The sequence below is a fragment of the Gossypium raimondii genome, chromosome 11 (assembly GCF_025698545.1).
Source record: "Gossypium raimondii isolate GPD5lz chromosome 11, ASM2569854v1, whole genome shotgun sequence".
Lineage (NCBI taxonomy): Eukaryota > Viridiplantae > Streptophyta > Magnoliopsida > Malvales > Malvaceae > Gossypium > Gossypium raimondii.
The window spans coordinates 2,445,282-2,468,671 of NC_068575.1; the positions used below are offsets into that span (position 1 = coordinate 2,445,282).

Genomic DNA, 23,390 nt, shown 5'->3' on the forward strand with positions numbered 1-23,390 from the left:
AAAAACTATCTTGTAATGAAATTTTTAAGTGGATACGCATGATCTAATGTGAATATAATTTTGATAATATTCATTATTATATATGCATATTTTTATAATAGTGGAAAAGGATTTCTTGTTGGCACATTAGAGATTCGAGTAGCAATTTATAATATCAATAAAATTATTGATAAATTAAATTATTTTGTTCACACTATTAAAATTATTTTGTTAAATTTAATTTCATTATAACATCATTTTTAATTATATTACTGTCAAGTGAGTATTTTATTTATTTCAAAATGCCACACAATTAAATTTAACAAAAAATTGAATAATATTAACAATTGAATCTAAATTTTAAAATCTGTCAAATTAATAAATTAAATTCCCGAGAATAAAAATACAATAACTAAATAACTAAAATTTAAATTTATAAAAAAAGTAAATAAATGTATAACATATTTTAACCAAATAACTATTGTAATCATTATTATATCCTTGCTCACAAAATGCAAAGCTGATTCGTATAATCCGGCCCTGAAATTCTTTTGTAAGGAGTAGCAAATAGTTCCGACCCGACCCGACCCGGCCCCCACCCTACCCCCCAAAAAGTTCCCGCTCTCACGTATTTGAATTATTTGAGGGAAGATTGAAAAAAAAAAAAGACGAAGCAGAGAAGCTCTCTTTCTCTCTCTCTCTCTGTGTTTTTCCGCTCTCCAATTGAAGATCTGCTAAAAACAAATGGCTCCTCTCTTTGTTTTCCCTCAAAATCTACAAGCCTTAGAGAAGGACGACGAAGAAGAGTACCAAGAGAATCGTCTCTTTGTTCAAAACGCTATCGATATCGCTAGGTTTCGTCCTTCGGAACTCGAAGAATTTGTCAAAGGTTCAAATTTCTAACTCTATTTTTTATGATTTTTGTTGTTTTTCTGTTAAAATTTGTGTAAATTCCGGTTTCTTTTATGCTGAAATGGATTAATTTTAACAGCGTAAAGGGAATTTTGGAAAATGGAGATGATTGTTTGCATTGTATATATATTTGTTTGATTTCTTTTTCTTTAAATTCTCAGTTCCTCGAAGTTGAGAAAATGAGTCAGCGAAATAATCAGATTTGGTTATATATTATGATATTTTTCCTTTTAAAATTTGTATAGATTCAGTTTTTTTTTTTTTAATTTTAACAGCTTAAAGGAAGTTCTGGAAAATGGAGATGGAATTTGTGCTTCTTCTGATACTTTCGAACTCATTTCTGTTTAAATAACATATATATTTTTAGTTTTTCCTCATAAAATCCCTAACCTTTTTATTTGGTTTCTTCGTCTATAAATTCTTTCTTCCCGCGGTTGAGAAAATAAGTCAATAGAAATAAGCTGATTTGGTTTCGATAATTTATTTGGAAAAAAATTATTTAAGTTTCTCATTTTCCTTGCATAAATTGCTTTAGCTTAAAGGAAATTATGGAAAATAGTGATGGATTTGTTTAAATTCTGCTTTAACTTATTTGTTTTGCTTTTTAAAATTCTTTTTCTCCCGCATTCGAGGAAACGAAACTATTTGAGTTTCTCGTTTTAAAATTCTTTTTAAAATAAGTTGTTTTGGTTTCGATAAATTATTTGGGAAAACGAAACTGATTTGAGTTTCTCGTTTTCCTTAGCATGTACTAGTAGAATTTCTATGTCAATGTTTTTAGCATTTTTCAAGTTTGATTAGTTATACATGATTTCATAGTAATTTAACTAAATTTTGTTTCTTCTTTCAATACAGGGGTATCCTTTGATCTGTCTGATAAAGAGCTCTACTGTATCGAAGAGCAAGATGTGTTTGATCGTGTGTACTCCTTGGTCCGAGGTTTTTCGAGTCTCGCCCCATCGTGCAAGTTTATTCTTGCAGAAAGTCTTCGGTCCAATCTCAGTGTTCTGCTCCCAAATGTGGATTCGCTCGTGCGTGTTTCCCAAGTTCAGGATGATGATGAAACCACAACGCTTGATCGTGTCACTTCATATAGAAACGCTTTTAAAATTTACTCATTCTTTCTTCTCCACATTATTTTGACCGAGGAGTCTAACACTGGTTCCAGCAACAATGCAAAGGTATAGCCCGTTTTACATGGACTTGGGCGCGAGTGTTGCACATGGTATGTGTTTGACACGTGTGTGCTCAAAACTTTAAAAAGAATTCCATTTATTTGGTTGGTTTTTGGAGGGTCAGATCCCTACACCATGTCTAAATATGTCAGGTTTTGGATTTAGGTACTTAAGGAAAAATGAACAGTAGGATCAACATAGACCCTTGCTACATGTTGGTGTTATGATTGATTGCTTTTGGTTGGTCATTTGTCAGGTGATAGCAAGTAGTCGTAAGAAGCAGCCAGTAAACTCATGGAATTGGGAGTCACAGAGGGGCCGGATGCTTAACCTGATTGCGAATTCACTCGAGATCAACCTCTCGTTGCTCTTTGGATCTGCTGACCCAGACGAAAATTATCTATCTTTTATTGTAAAGTAAGTGACTTTTGTCTAAATAATCCTACAAGCTATAATGAACTCTGTCTTTTCTGTTGAAGTTAAATTTACTTCTGATTCTGGTCTTGTAGAAATACGTTTTCTATGTTTGAAAAGGTCACACTTCTAAAGGACTCAGAAACAAAAGATGCTCTATGTCATATCATTGGAGCTTGCGCTACAAAGTATCACTACACAGAGCAATCATCTGCTTCGATTATGCATCTTCTTCACAAATATGACTTTGTCGTTACCCACATGGCTGATGCCGTTGCTTTTGCTGAGAAGAAGTACGCTGATGGAACACTTGCTTGTTCTCTTATCAGAGAGATAGGGAGGACTAACCCCAAATCCTATGTGAAGGATACAACAGGGGCTGAAAATATTGGGCGCTTCCTGGTGGAGCTTGCTGATCGACTACCAAAATTAGTTTCGACTAACATTGGACTTTTGATTCCGCACTTTGGGGGAGAATCTTATAAGATAAGGAATGCCCTTATAGGTGTTTTGGGTAAATTAGTCGCAAAAGCATTTAAGGATGTTGAAGGTGAAGTCAGTGCTAAATCCATTCGTCTTCAGACCAAGCAAGCCATGTTGGAAATTTTGCTCGAGCGGTGTAGAGATGTTTCAGCTTATACGAGGAGTCGAGTTCTTCAAGTTTGGGCTGACCTATGTGAGGAGCATTCTGTTTCAATTGGTTTATGGAATGAGGTTGCAGCTGTTGCCGCTGGGAGATTGGAAGATAAGAGTGCCATTGTTAGAAAATCTGCATTAAATTTACTAATTATGATGTTGCAGCATAATCCTTTTGGTCCACAACTTCGAATAGCTTCATTTCAAGCAACTCTGGAGCAATACAAGAAGAAGCTAAATGAGCTTGAACCAGTTAAATTGACTGATGGCATGACGGATGGAGTACCCTCTGATAATGATTCAATTAATGGCGAAGGTGACGTTGATAATGGAAATGCTGAAGAGATCACGAACTACCAACCTGAGAGTTTAACTGATAGTTTACATACGGAACAAGAGATTGCTAGTAAAGATAGTTCCGTGCCAGATGTTGGGAACGTGGAGCAGACTAGGGCCTTGGTTGCCTCCCTTGAGGCTGGTTTGAAATTTTCTGAGTGCATAGCTGCGACAATGCCAACACTCCTTCAATTGATGGCTTCGTCTTCTGCCACAGATGTTGAGAACACTATTCTCTTGCTGATGAGATGTAGACAATTCCAAATTGATGGTGCAGAAGCCTGTCTACGCAAGATGTTGCCACTGGTAGGCTATCATTTCTTGTCATGCCTTCATGTTTATGTTTCCTTCTAATTCGCCTTCTTTCTCATCTTTTTGTGCTTTGGAGGTTGGTATCCTGTGAATGTGTTTGTTTTTATTTAACATTTGACATGAGTAGTATCTGTTACCGGATTTTTCAGGTATTTTCTCAAGACAAATCCATATATGAAGCTGTGGAGAATGCTTTTGTAACAATATATATTAGGAAAAGCCCAGTAGAGACTGCTAAAAATCTTTTGAATCTAGCCATTGATTCAAATGTTGGGGATCAAGCAGCCCTTGAGTTCATTGTTGGTGCCTTGGTGTCTAAAGGTGATATTTCCAGTATAGCGGTAAGTTCACTTTCATGTCTTCGGAATATCTGTGTTGAATTTGCATTAAAATCATTCCTCGGTTACCAATGGAAACCTCGAAGGGAAAAGCCTTCTTCCCTTGGAATTGCCTTTTTTTGTTGCTAGTGGCATTAATAAAATAGATGCACAATTATAGTCGCTAAAACATGATGACAAATAAGAAAATGTTCGTTGGTTGTAATGAATGAATCCTTGTTTGTTGGAATAATTTTGTAATGGATTTTTAAGGCATTTTCGTATTCTATAGATCCACAAATGAAATTGGATTGCGCAAAATGCTTTATCATGATTATTTACGCTTAAGTTTCCTTGTGGTTACCCATAGAGGAAGGGATTGAAATCTTTGAGATTAAGGAGGAGTTTAAGTTCTACCAAAGACTATTTAGCACAATAGAGTCTGAATCGTATTGTTGATTAACTTTGGTCTGTCCTCCCTTTTGAGAGTTTTATCTGCAATTATGTAACAGTTAAAAAAAGTCTGCTTTAATAAAATGAATGGTTTTTTTTTTTCTTCATTGTCCAATTTTCTTACAGATATCAGCACTATGGGATTTCTTTTGCTTTAATGTTAATGGAACAACTGCTGAGCAATGTCGTGGAGCTTTAGCTATCATCTGCATGGCAGCGAAATCATCCAGTGCAATTCTTGGCTCCCATTTACAAGACATTATTGATATTGGGTTTGGACGTTGGGCCAAAGTAGAACCTTTATTAGCTAGGACAGCATGCATTGCTATCCAGAGATTGTCTAATGAGGACAAGAAAAAGTTGGTGCTTAGTAATGGGAGCCGAATATTTGGTATTCTGGAAAGCTTGATCACAGGGTTTGGGCTTCCGGATAACATATGGTATGCTGCTGCTGATAAAGCAATAGATGCTGTATACATACTTCATCCTACACCAGAAACCTTAGCTGCTGATCTTGTTAAGAAATCTCTTAGTTCGGTTTTTGATGGTACCAGCGGAGATGCATTACAAAACGACATTGCCAGTAGTAACTCCATTGTGCTTTCCACTATTCAAGTAGTAAAGCTTAGCCGATATTTATTTGTCGCAAGTCATGTTGCCATGAACCAACTGGCGTACATTGAATCTTGTGTTCGGAAGATCCAGAAACAGAAAGGCAATAAAGGAAAAGGGGATTCTGAAGGTACAGAAAATGCAGAAACACAAAAGGTAAGAACACAGTTTAACCTGTTATTTATTTCTTAACTATGAACTTTATAATCTGATTTAAGACACCTCTTATGAATTAATATATCTGATGATGTCTTACAGGATAATGGTATCAATGCTGAACTGGGTCTTGCTGCTTCTGAGGATGCAGTGCTAGACACACTTGCTGAGAGAGCTGAGAAAGAAATTGTTTGTGGTAGTTACAGTGAAAAGAATTTGATTGGAGAATGTGCACCTTTCCTTAGTAAACTGTGCCGAAATTTTGTTTTGATGCAGAAGGTGCATGCTGTAGTTCTCCTTCTCTATTTCATTTCTTTCATTTTCTAAGTTCCTTTGGGTTCCATTATGTACTTTCTCAATAAAGAGCACCGTGCACAACGTTATGATTTATGACTATTGTCTATACCATTGGAATTCACGACTGAAATCATCTCTCATCTGGACATTTGCAATGTTCTTGAGAATTATCTCATTTATATATATCAAATATAAATGGAAACAAAATGAAGCGACTAATTTGTACTAGATTGCATATATGCTTGATATTTTCTCAGAGTTACAAATCTTGTTCAATAAATTGACTTGACTTTTTTGTCTCAGTATCCAATACTACAGGCCTCTGCAATGCTTGCCTTATGTCGATTCATGATTATAGATGCCAAATTTTGGTAACTCTCTCAACCTATAGATTGTTATTTGCTATTTTGAGTCCAAAGGAGGCTTTATGCCTGAACTTTTTATTGAATGGATTTCCAGTGATGAAAATCTCCAGCTTCTCTTCACTGTTGTGGAGAATGCACCATCAGAAATTGTTCGTTCCAACTGCACTATTGCTCTTGGAGATTTGGCGGTTCGCTTTCCTAATCTGTTAGAGCCATGGACAGAGAACATGTATGCTCGGTTAAAGGATCCTTCAGTTACAGTTAGAAAGAATGCTGTTCTGGTTCTTTCACATCTCATACTAAATGACATGATGAAGGTCTGACAGGCTGACTATTGGCTGCATACTCTTTCTTTTTCTTTTAGATATAATATAAAGCTTAAGGGTTCTGATTCTTGACATGTTTGGATCAGGTAAAAGGTTACATAAACGAGATGGCTGTACGAGTAGAAGACAATGATGAGAGGATCTCTAATTTGGCTAAACTCTTTTTTCATGAGTTGTCAAAGAAAGGTGAATTGTGATATTCCAACTGTAGAAATGACTAACATACATTTCCTCGACTCAAGTAAGTATCTGACAATTATATTTTGAACTTTTTTTTTGGCAGGAAGCAATCCAATATATAATTTACTTCCAGATATCCTTGGCAAATTATCCACCCAAGATCTGCAGAAAGAGTCTTTCTGCAACATCATGCAGTTCTTAATTGGTTCCATCAAGAAGGTGTACATTGTTGAGATAAAACTGAAACTACTGTTCTTTATAATCTCGTTAACATGATATCTACCATATTTTGCAGGACAAACAAATGGAATCACTTGTTGAAAAGCTTTGCAATAGATTTAGTGGAGTTACAGGCATGCTATCTTTGATTTCATTAACTTCATTTTGCATTTATTCATCTAAGATGATATCCTTCTTATCGTGTCCTCTTTTGAATATTATTGTTCCCAAGTTCCTGAATTTGGTTAAAAAAGGTTAATGATAATGGCAAGAAAAATTCTGTAGAATACCCCAATTCTAAATTTGACATTTTCAATAAAATTAGAAGCACAACTTGCACACTTGCAAAGATGGAAAATAAATTTGATCCATCACCCTAAATAAAATAGTAATTTTGTCCCTTCTTCCTTATGTTTATATAGAATTGGCCATTCATGTATCGCATCATCTTACTATGTTTTAAGCTTCAACATGTATGCGTCACGGGCCGTGAATGTTCTAGCACCGTGACATATGAATGTTATTTCTTGAGATCATTTATATTGATTTTTAAAATGCTTTTCCTTTTTTTCTTTGGTTGCAAACAATTGCATAATCATAGATTAGGTTGTCTGTTAGTTGAAATGGCAGATTATTTAAGAGCTGCAGGTTTCTTTCACATTTTGCTGCCTTTAGTAGGATGTGCAGGATCTCGGAAGCAAATAAAAAACTATCTTTAGATATAGTATATAGAATTCCAAACAGCTGCAGCTTCCATGGTTCTCTGTTTCTCTTCTCTTTGTTACTACTTTTAACTATAGATGCATTTATATTATGAAGGTAGAACTTAGATTTTGCTTATAAAGTAGTTTATCGTTGCTGCAGATGTTTTGCAATGGGAGAATATTTCTTACTGCCTTTCTCAGTTATCATTCACTGAAAAGGGAGTGAAAAAGCTAATAGAGTCATTCAAGACTTACGAACATGCCCTCTCTGAGGATTCCGTGATGGATCATTTTAGAAACATCATTAACAAGGTACCCTTTTGTTTTTTGAGTTTCGGGCCTTTATTTTCAACTCAGATCAGATTATCCATTTTCTCTTCACATTGGTTGCAAACAGGGCAAGAAATTTGCTAAACCAGAACTGAAAGTATGCATTGAGGAGTTCGAGGAGAAACTTAATAAGTTCCACATGGAAAAGAAGGAGCAAGAGGTTACTGCAAGAAATGCAGAAATACATCGACAGAGGGTTGGCAATATGGAAGGTTTTGTTATGGCTGGAAATAATGGAGAAGAAAGTGCAGAATCTGACATTGCTGAAGGTTGGTTCATGAATTTTAACCATGTTCCTGTGACTTTATCTTAATTCTATCTACTTCCACTATTTTATTATTTTTTCTTGTATCTCTAATCTACAAGCTTCCAATATTTTGAGTTGCAAAATTTCCAGACATGCCTTAATTGTACAATTTATCTGATGTTTGAGGAGAGAGGGTTTTGACTGGTCTGACTTTATTTATGTACATAGTAGCATTATATTGGAACATTTCACGGTAAAATATCATGGAAGCCTTTTTATTAGGAGTCGGATTGCATTTTACCCCTCTACTCAAAAACGGGCAAATTAGCCGCTATACATTAGATCAAATAACAAATTGATCATTCTGATAAAAATTTCAATCATTTACTGTTAAAAGTTGGTCCCTGTACATCATCCAATTTTTACCCGTAGAAATGGATGAAATTTTTAGTAGAAAAGACTAGTTTGCTCTTTGATCTAATGTTATAGAGGCTAATTTGCTCATATTTTTAGTAAAAGGAGAAAAATGCAATATGACTCCTAATAAAGGGACTTCCATGGTACTTTTAGCAATATTTCACAATACCACATTATACATCATGAACATAAACAAGTATGTCAATATGTTGGATAATAACATCATTTTTCAACTTTAAGTTAATATCTTATCCAGTGCGTCTTCAAGCACATGTATTGATGCAATATTTCTAGATTCTTAGCTGCTTCCATTTGGAGAAAATAGTTTCAAATATTCATTCCAGCTTTCTTAAAATAAAAGTTTTAAGTAGTGAAGTTTGTATCTTTTAGGTGTTAGCGATAGTGAGGTTATCGATACGCCAGTGGAAGGGCAAACCGAATCTTCAAATGATGAATCGACGTCAAAACTTGTAGAGCCAGAGGAATCTTCTGGAGCTTGCAGTGAAGTGACTGAACAGGAAGAGGAGACTGAAATTCAATCACAAAGAGTTAATAAGAAAGGTAATTTTAGCTTCATAACTCTGTTCTTTTAAGTTTATGAATGTGTAGTAACAAATACTATGGCACCGTTATAGGGGCGTCCCGATCCCGAGTGAAAAAAAGCAATATGAAAGATGTGAAGGTGACCTTGTCTGCAACCACCCAGAGAGTTACAAGATTAAGGAAAAAGGTAGTTTCACTTGTTTTGTGTTTGCTAGGCATAATTTACTTTCATTTCCTTTACATACATGGTAAAATTACTATGGAGGTCCTTATATTAGGAGTTGGATTGCATTTTATCCCCTCTACTCAAAAGATGAGTAAATTAGTTCTTGTATTAGATCAATGAGCAAATTGGTCATTCTGTTAAAACTTTTATCCATTTTCCACCATTAAAAATTGGTCCCTATACGTTGACATGAGTAACATATGGCGCGCTAAGTGTAACTGTTTGGTTATTCTGTCAGCTATGCCAGTTTTTAATAGTAAAAATTGATGAAAATTTTAATTGAAAGGATTAGTTTACTCTTTGATTTAATGTACAGGGACTAATTTGCTCATTCTTTGAATAAAGGGGGCAAAATGCAAATTAACTAGTATAGGAGCCTTTATGGTACTTTTACAGTACATACATGCATACATATGTATGTATATTCTCGCATCTAACTCTAGCTCACCTTATAAATAGAGTTATTTGGAGGCTCTATGGTTCTAAAAAATAAAGGTAATAAAATGCTAGACACGAGTTTAAGGGGAAATAGGGATTCAAAGATGATGGTTGATTGGATTGTCTAAGGATTTTCAACCTTAGGCTATTTCTCACCTAAGGGTTCCTGGGAAATCATATATAGCAACTAACACATTCATCCTCGGATGGATTCATCAAGCCTTTCTTGAAATAAGAAATATATGGTAAAAGATTATGTTACTCTGACTTTATTTTTATTGAAATACCCATATGGAAATATGACTTTTAAGGACCATCTAAATTACATGAAGAAACTTAAAAAAAAATCTAACCATACTTCTTAGATATATACTTATATCTGACACTCGAATCCTAGTAATATAAGTGATAGGGCTGAAACCACAAAACTGCCACCAAAAATTCCAATAGGCCACATGTAGAGATCCAAAATTGGTTTAGATCAATCTTATGAATAAATAAGATTCGTAGAAACGTAGAAGATTACAATGATATCGTAGTAACCAAATAAGATAATAAAACTCAAAATATTGCATTGCTTCAGAAAACCTAGGTTTTTAGATTTAGATCAGTGGTCAAATCGGTTGGATTGTCAGTTCTCGATTCGATTAGTCTAATAGATTTATTTTATTTAATTAATTAAATTATTAAATAATTAAGAAAAAAAAGGGAAAAAAATATATAATCGATCTAACATTTATCTCCAAACCAATACCTCGGTTGGTTCCTAGTCCAACTGACTAGTCTAGTTCAGTTTAAACAGCATTGCAAACACTTAGTCACTTGAGTTGTCCTATATCAAACCTTAAATCTGCATTTAAATCCCAAATCAAGTAGGCATCTGAACAAGCTTTTCTCTATTGTTTCACTTTTGAGCTAGGGGCTGCTAGCAGTGTCCTCAGCTTCTTTGTGTGTGTGCGTTTCTTATAGTAGCTTTAGTGTCTAAACTGCATAAATTTTTTTAAGGAAACATTCAACAATGTGCAGGTAGAAGAATGACAACATATTTGAGTCAATTATTGAATGGGTGAAAAAGGCAGGAGTCATTTCAGTAGGCTTTTATTTTTTTTTAAATGCTACTGGTGTTTGTAACATCTAACAATACTCCAAAAGTAACGACTGTCATTTGTATAATATTTCTTATCGTATGTGACTTCTCTTTGTTAGTTGGAAAAAGAATCCGTACTATGATTTTCATTTTGGTGGAATATATGAAGAGAAAATTGGATTTGTTTAGGACCATGTTTGGTTGGTAAACAGAAATGATTTGTTAAATATTCAATATAAAATTTTAGGTGTAAAACTAATTAATAACATCTTGGTTTAATAAACAATGCTAAAGTGGAAATTTTATGTACCAAGTCATATTATGTTTTAGAATTGAACGATTGAATTAGAAATCGATAGGTATTTCGGTATGAAATAATGCATAAGTTTTATATTTTATTATATTTTATGATTTTAATAATTTATTAGACTTGAACCACTTGAAAACTAATGGCCTAATTAATTTGGTCATCGATCATTGATTGGATTGAGAAATAGTAACTTTAATAGGTTCAACTATCGCTTTGGTTTAAAAATATAAATGATTTATTTTAAATTTTATTCTAATTTAAGTTTCATCTTGATTGTGCATGATTAATGATTTTGATTATAATTTTATACATATATTGATTGTAAATATAATTTTTTGCAATAAATTATTATATTTTCTCATTCAAATAAATTAAAAATACTCGATTATTTGTTTGATATAATAATCTTTTTAACTACAAAACATTAATTTTATTTGATAATAAATTTATATATAGACATTGTGAGCAATTAAAATGCATAGAACATGATCCAAAATAAAAACACATACCATTAGTCTTTGCCTTCTGTAGCAACGGCTTATAGCCTTATTCAACTGCTTATTGTCATCGTCCCCTAATGTTTTTAACCTTTTTAATCACATTTTCTGGATTCGACAATATTATTATATTTTAACATCATTGGCCTTTTATTATTTTATATTTTAACTTATAAAAATAAGAAATTATATTGGACAAGAGCATGTATTTCTCTTTAAATACATATCATGATAAAACTTGTGAAAATAATCGATTTAGGTTCGGATAAAAGTGGCTTCTTATATTGTAAACCAAAAAACCAAACCAAATAAGTTAGGTAATAATCGAACCGAATTTAATAAAACCAAACGGAACGCTACGATTCGAAATCAGAGAACCGGGCCAACAACCAACACAACTATATGCTTTTGATTTAGAGAGAAGCAAACGTTGATCGCATGGGGAAAAATAACATGTCTCAAACACACACATTCCTTAATCTTTAGTACCATTCAAAATCTCATCAGCATTATTATCAATAAAAGAAAAAAAAAATCTCATCAACGTTTTACTTGTAGATACTAACAACAGGTGTTCCTAAATTTTTGACCTCTGGAATATCATTTTGGATGGAATCAAAACCCTAAGTACCAGCATTTCTGCGGCCAACACGAGCAACGAAACCAGCTTTAATCGGAGCAACTGATCTGCCAGACCCACACTACAAAACCAAAAAAGATCGAGATCAGAACTTTTTAGACAATAGTAGGAAGTGAGGAAGAAAAAAGAACAGGTAAAATCAACTTTATTCTCATTCCTAAACAACTCCAAAATAAATAAACATTTGAAAGTCTTTAAATGGAGCTTCAGAACTATCTATCGTTTTTCTCATTCACAAAACAATATGGCAATGTAGGCAGTTGTCAAACATCATAAGCCCCCTTTAAAGAGAAGACGTAATATAAGTACTATTTTAAAACCTAATATAAAACTTCTTACAAAACAAAACCAAACAAAAAAGTACACCCAAAAACTTTACTCCAACCAACACACAGATATTAACAATGTCATTTCTCTCTCACATGAAAAACAATGCAGACAGTTCTCAGAGCATAATCACACTCTATATGACCAGCAACTTAAGGCCTCAGATTTGTTACTTTTATTGTCATCAAAGTAAAGATCAGACAATGTCGGCAATTCTTAATCATCATAAGCCTCGTAAAAGCATAGATTCATTAATAATTACATCACTCAAAACCAAAGCTATATACAGACTACATGCATGTCCGTTGCAAATAAGTTTTTAAGTTATGACCAGCAACTTTAGGCCTCAGATTTTGTTTCTTTTATTGTCATCAGAGCACAGATCTGACAATGTAGGCAATTCTTAATCATCATAAGCCTCTAAAAGAGTAGATTCATTAAGAATTATCACTGGAAACAAAGCTATATACAGCATGTTTTACCATTAGGAGAAAATGAAATTGGCTGGTCCGAGTTTTAAGTTACAACCAGCAACTTTAGGCCTCAGATTTGTAACTTTTAATTTCATCAGACTGAAGGTCTGACAATGTAGGCAATTCTTAATCATCATGAGCCTCTTAAATCTGTAGATTCATTAATAGTTACATCACTCAAAACAAAGCCAAATACAGACTACACGCATGTTTTAACATAGGGAGAAAACGGATGGTCCATGCCCAACAAGCATGACCACCACCATCACAAATAACTTGACCAAAAACTTTAGGCCTCAGATTTGTAAGTTTTAATCTCATCAGACTGAAGGTCTGACAATGTAGGCAATTCTTAATCATCATAAGCCTCTAAAAGCGTAGATTAATTAATAATTACATCACTCAAAACAAAGCTATATACAGACTACATGCATGCTTTAATGTAGGGAGAAAATGAAATTGGTTCGTTCACCATCACAAATAAGTTTTATGTTATGACCGGCAGCTTTAGGCCTCAGATTTGCAATTTCTATTTTCATCAGACTAAAGGTCCGACAATGTAGGCAATTCTTAATCATCATAAGCCTCTAAAAGCATAGGCTCTTCACTAATTACATCACTCAAAACAAAGCAATACACAGAGTACAAGCATGATATAAGGAGAAAATGAAATTGGTTGGTCCACCAGCAAAAAATAAGTTTTTAAGTTACGACCATTGACTTGGGCCTCAGATTTGTAGTTTTTGTTGTCATCAGACTGAAGGTCTGACAATGTAGGCAATTCTTAATCATCATAAGCCTCTAAAAAGCATAGATTCTTTACAAATTACATCACTCAAAACAATGATATATATAAGCACCCAAGGTAATTAACAGCAGGCTTATCTGAGAAAGATGAAAGGGTTGGAGGAGAATTTGAAAATTGTTTTTGTTACCTTCTCACATCTGAGAAAGAAAAGACGGTTCTCCTTTGAAAGAATTGTATCTGGACTTTTGCATCCAAGGCAAATGACATACTCATCTGTGAAGAGGAAACCAAAAATCCCAAAGTCAGTCCATCAAAATATTCCGAGCTTCAAGTGACATTCCTTATCATCTCAATATAAGTGATAATGACAGAAAAAAGGCACTTACTGATGTAACGCCTTAGGATCCCTTCAAAATTTTTTGGTGCAAACCTGCCCTTCACAACCAACCTTTGCTGCCCATCAAGTGAGCCACTTGTCCCCAGCTCAGCAAGCAAGAAGGCCATGACATGGTCCGGTTGTCGATGCATTCTAAACGATTTTCTCAGCCAAGAAGTTGTTAGAAAGGGTGTGGTGTTTGTGAGGAATTCATTTGCAAATAGAACATCATTAGATGGTAAATTTAACTAAAAACCCCAAATCTGATTAACTCCTAAGTGAAAGACTGTTGTCACGACAACATCAGGAAGTAACATGCTAGGTCCATGACTGTGCAACATGACTAACATTCAAGCAATATATTTTTATACCGATTGAAAGGCAAAAATACTTACATGTGTGTGTGCGCGCGCACGCATGTATAAATTAATAAGAGTACACAATAAAGAAAAAAGGACAGTAACGTACGTCTTGCATAGATCCATGAAATTTACAAAAACAGTTTTCTTGGTGCCCTCACGAAGAACTTGTGGAGGCCTCATAACAGTTCTACGTCTGTCTCCAGCAAGCTCAGGGTTGTTCTCCCGGAGAATGTTGAACACCCGACCAAGAAGCTGCATTCATCCCATCAAGTGAAGGTTAAATAGACAGTACAACAGATGAAATAGCATATAAACTCAATAATTTTCAAGTATGCTGTTACCAAATAAGATCAAGAAGAAGCACAAAGCCATTCAATCAGTCAATAGCCATAGAGAAACATATAATAAATCCTCCAAAATGGGTTGTTGTGGAAGGTGAAATTCTTAAAACTTATTTGAAATTTAAGATTTCAACAAGTACAGTTCATAGGTGTATTAACATTAATATCCAAAGAAAACAATGTATGAAATATCAACAACGCACCAAGGTACACACTATACCTCATCATATATATAATCACGGTCAGTTCCATCCCAAGGGTATCGTTGTTGCAAGACAATGCCTTCGCCTTCTTCATCCCCATCAATATGACCTAGATAAAGGGTAAAAAGACATAAGAAATATTAGTAACAAATTTCACACAACACCAGTGTCCATTTCACAATATCACCAATCAGTCGTTTGATGAAGGAAAATCTAACCATCAAAATCATCTCCTGCATCCCCACTTTCGTCAGTGAATGTATTGCCCTCCACCTACAATATCACAGAAAGTATAATCAAAATGGTTTAATTAATAGAGAACATACTAACATGTATATATATTAATTTAAAGCTATGACTTACTGGTTTCTTCTTCTTCTTTTTCAGATTGCTAAAGTCAAGCCCTTCAGAAACTGTAAGTAAAAAAAGGGATAAATAAGTCTCCTACCAAAACATGGCACATTTTCTAGGACTCTAATCTGTTGATGTTTTTACAATTTGCTTTTTACCCTTTTTCTTCTGTTTTAATTTTATTTTATTCTTACTTTAATATTTTTACTCATTTTCTCAGAACCAGCTAGTCTCTATAGTTAGCTCTCGATCTTCCAGTCAAAAAGCAACATGAGGATTGTAACTTTACATGAATTTTCGATTTCTCAATCAACAATAGATCTTTGTTTGTATGAATAATTAGCAAAAAGTACCTGATAATGCCTCGGTTTTCTCTGCCAACTTGTCAACAGATTCATCTGCAGGGTCTTGAATCACAACCTTCTTCTTCTTCTTCTTTTTAGTAGGATCAAATGATGTAATCTGAAGCAAAAGGCATTCATCAAACAAATAAAATAAAATAAAACAGATCATGTGAAAATATCTAAAATCGAATCGAGTAAAATAGGTCAATCATTTATGCGAAGAAAGCATAAAATACGAACCACTGCAATCTTCTTTCATAAATTAATTACAAAAAAAAAAGAGATAAAAATAAGACTTACTTCCGGCACCTCATCCTTCACTTCATCATCTGCCATGATTGCTGCAAAGCAAAGGAAAATTCAAAGGAATGGACAAAAGAGATTCTCTATTAAATAAATAAAAAAAGAAACCCTAGAATCTATAAAGCATGGAAACTGCTCGCAACCTTGCGTAGGGAACGGAAATGGTAAATGCAACAAAGAAAACACTAACCTGCGTGCTTTGCTTTGCCTTAGATTTGAGAAGAAACGGTTGATTTGTGGAAGAAATGTGGAATGAAGGGTAAAGAGTCGGCTGGCGTTTGGAAGATAACAATATGTGTGCTTGGATTCTAATAAAAAAATGCTTTGGCTAAAATAAAAATTAGGGTTAGCCATAAGGGGCATTTTTTAATTAAATTATTTTTTAAAAATTATTTTTTACCAAAAATAAGTATTTTTTTAATGTATCCAAAGTAGACATGTAGATGGGTCTGTCACTAGTCCACCTCGAAGACCCATTTGAAAAGTGAGAGAGTTTAGCTAAAATTATAGGTTCAAAAAATAGACTTAGATAAAAAAACGAGTCAAGCCTCAAGTAAGATTTTTAGTTTGAGCTTGACCCGAATTTGTAAAAAAATAAAAAGTTATTATTTTCCCACTATTTTAATATTTTAAATATTTTTAATGTATTATATTTTAATTTCTTTTATACAAAAATTTTAATACAAATGAATCGAAATTAAATTTTAACATTTTATCCAACAATTTAAGCAAAATTTTAAATTTATTTTTCAAATTAGGTTATGAGCTAAAATTTTATTAGGGAGGTCAGATTATAGATACCTCTAATCGAAAGGATGTCGAGGCAGTTGCTTCTTTTCTTGAATTTACTGTACATTTTGTCTTAGACTTAACAAATGTATTTAATATTTGTTTTTGAAGTGATTATTTCTATATCAAACGTACGACAAAATATTAATTTTTATTAAAAATTCTCAAAATTATATATGAATTTAATTTTAGATATAATTTTATATCTAAATTTTAATTTTGAATAATTTTAAAAGTGAAATTTTAATTTGATTTAATTTTCACACATTATTAACACAATTATTAATATAGTATCATTTTATATTTATATATTACATACATAATTAATTATATTTATACAATATAAAAGTAAATTTTTGTATTTATTTATTTGAATATATATGATTGAATCAAATTAAAATTTCATATTAAATCGAACTTCATGTATAATTTTGAGATTTATCCTTTTTATTAATATCAAAGTTTATTTCAGATAATAAAATTTATATGTATAATAATAGTTAATTATATAATAATTATAATTTTTTTAATCGATGCATAAGTTGATTGTATGTATTAATTAAATTGCATTTCATTATTCTTTATTTTTTATATTTAATAACATTTTGTTAATAATATAATTATAAAATTGAAATATATAAATTTAATTTTTTAAATGATAATTGATATTAAATTGAATTTAAATAAACAATATTTTAAATTCATTTTAAAATTAAATAATATAGTAGTAGATTGGTGTGAAATTCTATTTATATATAGTTTGTAACTTAGAATTTAATTATTAATTGTTGAAAATATATTATTAATTAAATTCAAATATTGTACCTATAAATAATTTATTATAATATTATTTTATTTTTATTTTAATAGTGTATTTAATTTGTAAAATTAACAATAAACTTAAAAGATTTTTTTAAATTGTATATTTGGTACCTTGAGAGTGTATTTTTTATTTCACAAGCGACCTTAAAAATTTGTCATATATTTTCTTTTAAATATATATTTTTAAATATTTTAATACACCCCATAAAATACTTATCAATTCATAATCCTACTCGTGGAACTCATCTAATAGTGTACCAAATATTTTCTCATTATTGAATATAAGCAAGTTGGAATGACAAAATATGAAAAAATAATTTGTAGAACACCATTAAAATATATATATATATATAAAAGACAAAGGATTCATGTTGCAATTTTTCCCTCCACAAATATTATTATCTTTTCTTGCCACATGTCAGATTTTAAAAGTACCAAACTTAACAGATGGATTTGAGGCCGGGATATCTAGAATTAACAGATCATAACAGCAGGTATATTATGCCAAAAATAAGGCCTTCTCCTTTTAGCCACTTAAACAGGCACTGCCTTTTAGCTGTTAATACCATTAATTCAGGCTACTTCCTCAAACCCAACTGAGTTTAGTACCCTTGGTCTAAGCTTAGTTTTTGGTGCGCAGGATCCATTTTATGGCAAGCATAGAGCATACTTCTAAACTCACGGGAGATTTTCTCTTATCGATATACCATAATCAAAAAGGAAGAGAACAAAGAGTTTTAGCAAGAGATTTTACAAAAGCACTCTAATATTTTTTATTGTTATTGTTCTCTTATTTTACATCTGAGAGTTTCCTTCTTCTTATATAGAGAAGGAATTCTGGATAAGAAGGAATCTAATAATTCATTGGATGCATATTATAGACAGACAAACCTTTAATAAAAGTAAAGTCCTAGTACAATGACTCATACAAACTTTAATAAAAGTAAAGGATAATAATTCACAAAAGGACAAGAAAGCCTTTTATCAGTGTCATAATCTGTGCTGATGTCAGAGGTAATGTTTAATTCTTCTATCTTTCTCTTCTTTTCCTCTGTAGCCCTCTAGCACTTTAATTCCAGCTGTTCAAGTTTTTCTTCTAAGTCATCAGGTGGTTTGTCAGATATATCTTCATGCACATCTTTCCAGGCTGGTGTGTTTTGTGTTGCTTGGCTACAATACATTGGATAATCTTGTGACCACTCTTTTAGATCTGGTATATCTGACTGATTTTCCTTTAAAGCCTTTTTCAACTATTCTTGATAAGGTGTCAGTGGGTCAATGTTTACATCCCATAGTGCCAATATTTTTCCTGAAGGCCATATCTCTGAAAGGATCATTTTATTAATCGGGCACAAGTACTTCTGTAAATCCTTATAGTCATAAGGACCATTTTGCATGATATATAGCTCTTTTCTTCTCTTAGCATGTACATAAAGTTTACTAGAAGAACACTCATTTACACTTTAGCATTACAAGTTAATTTTGGATTCTATTACTAAAGTGGTCACTTCCATTTTACAAAATCATCTTGGGTTCATTTTTCCTCTTTCATCAATTGGTCCGAACAATAAATATAAGTATCTAACATCATTTTTGTTACACTTAAATTAGTATATTTGCTATCAAATGATCATCCATATCAGTAATACATTGTCTTACTTCATATCAAGTAACTTACATTGATTTTCACATTAAACGCAAGCATGAAAAATCTTGCCCGCGTTAGAGGCAAATCCTGATCTATTTCCATAATATTTAACATTCCATCATTCGGTGGCTTTAGATGATCCCCACTCTCGACAAATTCACCAAAAATTTTACTCCTGTTGTTAAAAGGCTTAACTCATTTCCCTAAATCCTAAATACTCAGATAATTTGTTGAGTAAGCCACAAATCCTCGAGTGAATTTTTTTTAACTCGACTGCTATTTTCAAAGCACCAAGAAGCCTAAAACATGTTTCCCTAAACCTTAAAGGATAACCTTAAGCACCACCCATAACTTTAAACCTTAAACACTTGACCTGAATTATTTTTCTCCACCGCATTCCAGCTTTATGCCAAGGATTCCGATTAAACACCAACTTCAACCGAAGGCAACTAATCCTACTTTATTAGTTCAAAGGTTTTTTCATAAGAACGGATTTCCACTAGTGTTTCAACATTAATGAAGTATGGAGACATCCTCAACATAGCTTTAAATAGAAATTAAGAGTTGCAATGAAACATAGCTATGGTTAGTTTATAAGACTTCTTCATAGCCCACAAATGTTTTAACAATTGTGGAAGTCCAAGGTCACGAAAAGCATCCAATTTACAGGAGCTGGAATTTCCTTTAGTTGAAGTTATAGCTGGGACAAAATTGTTATCCTGACAAGGAATGTGGATAGAAAAAGGTTAAAAGGAAATTAAGTGTAGGAAAAAATTCAATGTTTAGGGTTTGAAAGGTTTTTGTTTAGAGTTTGAGGATTGAAATTTTGTTTATAGTTGTCGAGGTCCTACCAAAAACCCCTACCCATAAAACGTTAAGCCAAGATCGATTTAGGGGTACCAATTTCAGGTTGAACCTCGACACCAATGGATGTCGAGATGAGTTAATATTTTCACCATCACATCCAAACTCTTATTTGTTAAGTTTATTAAATCATCGATTATTTAGGAATGGAGTTTTAATAAAATAATTTGACATTTCAATTTCGTTAAAAAATGTTTCAATAAATAATGATAAATTATTCTTATCAAACCCCATATCAAGTTGGGCAACCCCTTAAAAAACCAAACAAATCATTATTTTTAGTAAGCATTGTTTGTCAAATCGATATGATTTCCATTCTCTTAGCAGATTATTCAATTATAATACCATATTAAAACCCATTTTTTTTCTTTTATTCTTCAATTATTGTTCAACTTCACAGAAGCAAGGAGAAGGACAATCACTGCCTCCTCAAGATAAAGGCTTCGGTAGAGGAAATTGATGAAAGAAAATGTTAGTGAAGGTGGATACAGAAAAGCCAAGTCACTCAACAGGTGCACCACAACATCAACAACGATATCCCATTCAGAATCTTTAAGCAACAAGGACGTCTCCTTCTACCTCTTCGCAATAAAGAGCAAGCATCACCAAAGGAATAACTGACATCCTTCCTCAAGCAACTCGCAAGAATAAAGAAGAATCAACCTTGCAGGAAGAGGAAAAAAAAGACCGAGGTAAGAGGTCTCATTCCCCTTGGAAGAATAAACTAAATGCCAAGGTAAGATGTCCCACCCCCCTCTATGAAATGGCTAAGGTGAAAGGTCTCGTCCCCTTTACGGCCATAAAGATTAAGGCAATAGGTCTCACCCTCTTGTTAGAATCAACTAAAGGCCAACGTGAGAGGTTTTTTCCACTTGATGAATGGCTAAAGTGATATGTTTTGTCCCTCTTATGCCCATGAAAACCAAGATGAGAGATCTTGTCCCTAATTGGAAGAATCTGCTAAAGACCAAGGCGAGAGGCTTAACCCCCTATATGATAATAGCGACGACGAAGGGACTCATCTAATGATACAATTTCAGACACTGACAACCCTTCATCTAATGACCCTCGACTAAACTGAGAATACATATCTACAATGATACACTTTCAGACACTGCAACAATAACATGACAGTCGTTTCCTCTGTAGTGGTGGTACATAATAACTCTTCACCCTCCATCAGAACGTCCTTTACAAGAAATTATCTAGGATTGTCAACCGTATTTGAAGAAATAACAGTAGGGTAGGAGACAAAGAGAAAGCATAAGCAATTTATTAGCAACAAAGGAAACGAAAACACGAGGAAACAAAGAGACACAACGGAACACCGATTTTGAAATGACTTGTTTATAAGTATTTGGGCGAGAAAATGAAGCGACATCCTAAACAAGACGGCAACAAGAACGAAATAGCACAAATCTCCAATCATAAGCAAACACTTGTTTGGAAGCAATCGATACAAAAGCAAGATAACTGGGGCAATAAAGATGAAGCTTCGAAAACCCTCCACTAACCTTGTCAAAGGTCTGTAGCAAGCCTTGTCAGCCAACCGGATCAAGCCAAATCACTTTATAACTTGCCTTTTGTCTAAAGGGTTATTGTTATACCCTCACCTTGGACCCCCACGCTAGATCATGCAAAGGCTGCAAGGATTTTGGGCATCATGGCCTCACTAGAGATGCAATATGCTTTGCTTGAACATCCAGTCACACAAAGTGAGTGAGCGCACACAATCCTCAAAATATATAAGTGAAATAGTTTCTAACAACATCTGATAATTCATTATGTGTTGATTTAACGAATGGCTCGTTTAATCCTTTCAAGTCAACTTTAACAGTACCCTAAGTTGATATCTGTCACCTCATATGACACCTATGAAACAAAGAATTCAATGGTTGGGACCCATGTTAGTCACTCTCCTTCTATAAGTACCTCATAAGTTAGGGCGAAGCTAGAACAATTTTTTAGGGAATTGAATGAAATTTTAATTTTTTATAGTTTATATCTTTATAATTTTTAAAAGATTAAATCAATTTTTTTAATTTTAGGAAGGTCAAAGTATAATTTTATTTTATTAATTTAAAATGTCTAAATAACAATTTTCTAGTTTAAGGGGGGCAGCGGAGGTATTAGTCATTCATATAGTCTATGCTAGAGGTGCTCATGGGCCGAGCGGCCCGGCCCGGCCGGACGGCCCGCCCGAAATATAGGAGGGTTTGGGTAAAAATATAGGCCCAAAATATGGGCTTGGGCAAAAAAACGAGGCCTGATTAAAAAACGGGCCGGGCCTCGGCATCACTTTTTTGGCCCGGGCCCGGCCCGAATATAATTAATATTTTTATTTTTTTATTTTTTTTAATTTTAAAATACTTTTAAAATACTTTTTTTAAATTTTAAAATTTTTTTAAAATACTTTTTAATTTTTTTTAATTTTAAAATATTTTTAAAATACTTTTTTTAAATTTTTAAAATAATTTTTTGGTATTTATTTAAAAACGGGCCGGGCCCGGGCTTATGAATTTTTTCCCGAGCCAAATTTTCTTTCTAGGCCCGGCCCATGAGCACCTCTAGTCTATGCTCCACCAAAACTCAATCCCAAATTCTTTCAAACTAATAATCTAGTGGTTTCATGCATCACTCACGATGTGAATCGTTCTTGTTGTATTATTCAATACCTTATACAACTTTAGTGTTATGATAATTTCTAAATTTTAAAATTTTCTACTTAAGTTCTTAAAGTATTGTTAATCAAGTTTTTTTTGTTAATTTAATAATTATCTTAATTGTTAAATGCCATCTAAAATATATCGAGAAGTATATTTAAAACAAATATATTATATTATAAGCACATTGTTACTTATTGTATAAACTACTTGAATTTAATGGGTTAAAAATAAATTTCACAAATTCTGACATTATCTTTCTTTTTTTAATACATCATTTACATAAACACTTAAAATGATTTTATATATAAAAAGCACTTAATAATTAATTTGACGGGATTTATTTTATTAAAAGAAGACTAAATTGATATCACGTATTAATCTATTTCTAATTTAATTAAAAATCAGCAAAAGAACTTTTCTTTTATAAAGTAAATATATTTTTATTTTTATATTTTAATAAAATAATACTACAATGAGATTTGAAATGGAGATGCATACTACCCAAACCTTTTTAGTTAACAATTTCAACCAAATCCTCACTTTATTTAAAGAAAAAATTATAAATATATTTTTGGGTAAGCTACATTAATATTCATTAAATTATTTTTTTGGTCATTCGACTATGAAAAGTTATAAAATGATCAT

At 32.8% G+C, this 23,390-nt stretch overlaps 2 protein-coding genes and 6 non-coding genes across 9 annotated transcripts; 1 reads left to right on the top strand and 7 right to left on the bottom strand.

The window, feature by feature from the left end:
- Nucleotides 1-640: 640 nt before the first annotated feature.
- Nucleotides 641-10,875, top strand: LOC105761587 (condensin-1 complex subunit CAP-D2). Of its 2 annotated transcripts, XM_012579443.2 has the most exons (17): nucleotides 641-868; nucleotides 1,747-2,072; nucleotides 2,323-2,483; nucleotides 2,576-3,758; nucleotides 3,914-4,105; nucleotides 4,661-5,302; nucleotides 5,405-5,581; nucleotides 5,903-5,970; nucleotides 6,059-6,281; nucleotides 6,377-6,476; nucleotides 6,574-6,689; nucleotides 6,766-6,823; nucleotides 7,554-7,705; nucleotides 7,791-7,992; nucleotides 8,778-8,948; nucleotides 9,023-9,117; nucleotides 10,621-10,875. In XM_012579443.2, exons 1-17 carry the CDS (start codon nucleotides 724-726, stop codon nucleotides 10,630-10,632), a joined length of 4,023 nt encoding a protein of 1,340 aa, XP_012434897.1. In that variant the 5' UTR covers nucleotides 641-723; the 3' UTR covers nucleotides 10,633-10,875. The 2 variants fall into 2 exon arrangements, with proteins under 2 accessions (XP_012434897.1, XP_052480515.1); XM_052624555.1 differs by lacking the exon at nucleotides 641-868 and having other exon boundaries at nucleotides 2,010-2,116.
- Nucleotides 10,876-11,942: 1,067 nt separating this feature from the next.
- Nucleotides 11,943-16,304, bottom strand: LOC105761585 (eukaryotic translation initiation factor 2 subunit beta). Its single transcript, XM_012579442.2, has 10 exons — nucleotides 16,147-16,304; nucleotides 15,954-15,994; nucleotides 15,663-15,771; nucleotides 15,322-15,371; nucleotides 15,177-15,231; nucleotides 14,976-15,067; nucleotides 14,521-14,666; nucleotides 14,063-14,205; nucleotides 13,864-13,949; nucleotides 11,943-12,189 (listed from the first exon to the last, which is right to left on the bottom strand). The coding sequence occupies exons 2-10, from the start codon at nucleotides 15,987-15,989 to the stop codon at nucleotides 12,112-12,114; spliced, it is 795 nt and encodes a 264-aa protein (XP_012434896.1). The 5' UTR covers nucleotides 15,990-15,994; nucleotides 16,147-16,304; the 3' UTR covers nucleotides 11,943-12,111.
- LOC128035160 (small nucleolar RNA SNORD34) lies at nucleotides 12,609-12,690 on the bottom strand. Its single transcript, XR_008191561.1, has one exon. It is a non-coding gene; the product is annotated as a small nucleolar RNA SNORD34 (small nucleolar RNA).
- LOC128035164 (small nucleolar RNA SNORD34) lies at nucleotides 12,795-12,877 on the bottom strand. The gene has a single exon (XR_008191565.1). It is a non-coding gene; the product is annotated as a small nucleolar RNA SNORD34 (small nucleolar RNA).
- On the bottom strand, nucleotides 12,992-13,073 carry LOC128035162 (small nucleolar RNA SNORD34). Its single transcript, XR_008191563.1, has one exon. It is a non-coding gene; the product is annotated as a small nucleolar RNA SNORD34 (small nucleolar RNA).
- On the bottom strand, nucleotides 13,218-13,299 carry LOC128035161 (small nucleolar RNA SNORD34). The gene has a single exon (XR_008191562.1). It is a non-coding gene; the product is annotated as a small nucleolar RNA SNORD34 (small nucleolar RNA).
- On the bottom strand, nucleotides 13,436-13,517 carry LOC128035163 (small nucleolar RNA SNORD34). The gene has a single exon (XR_008191564.1). It is a non-coding gene; the product is annotated as a small nucleolar RNA SNORD34 (small nucleolar RNA).
- Nucleotides 13,650-13,731, bottom strand: LOC128035165 (small nucleolar RNA SNORD34). The gene has a single exon (XR_008191566.1). It is a non-coding gene; the product is annotated as a small nucleolar RNA SNORD34 (small nucleolar RNA).
- Nucleotides 16,305-23,390: the final 7,086 nt, after the last annotated feature.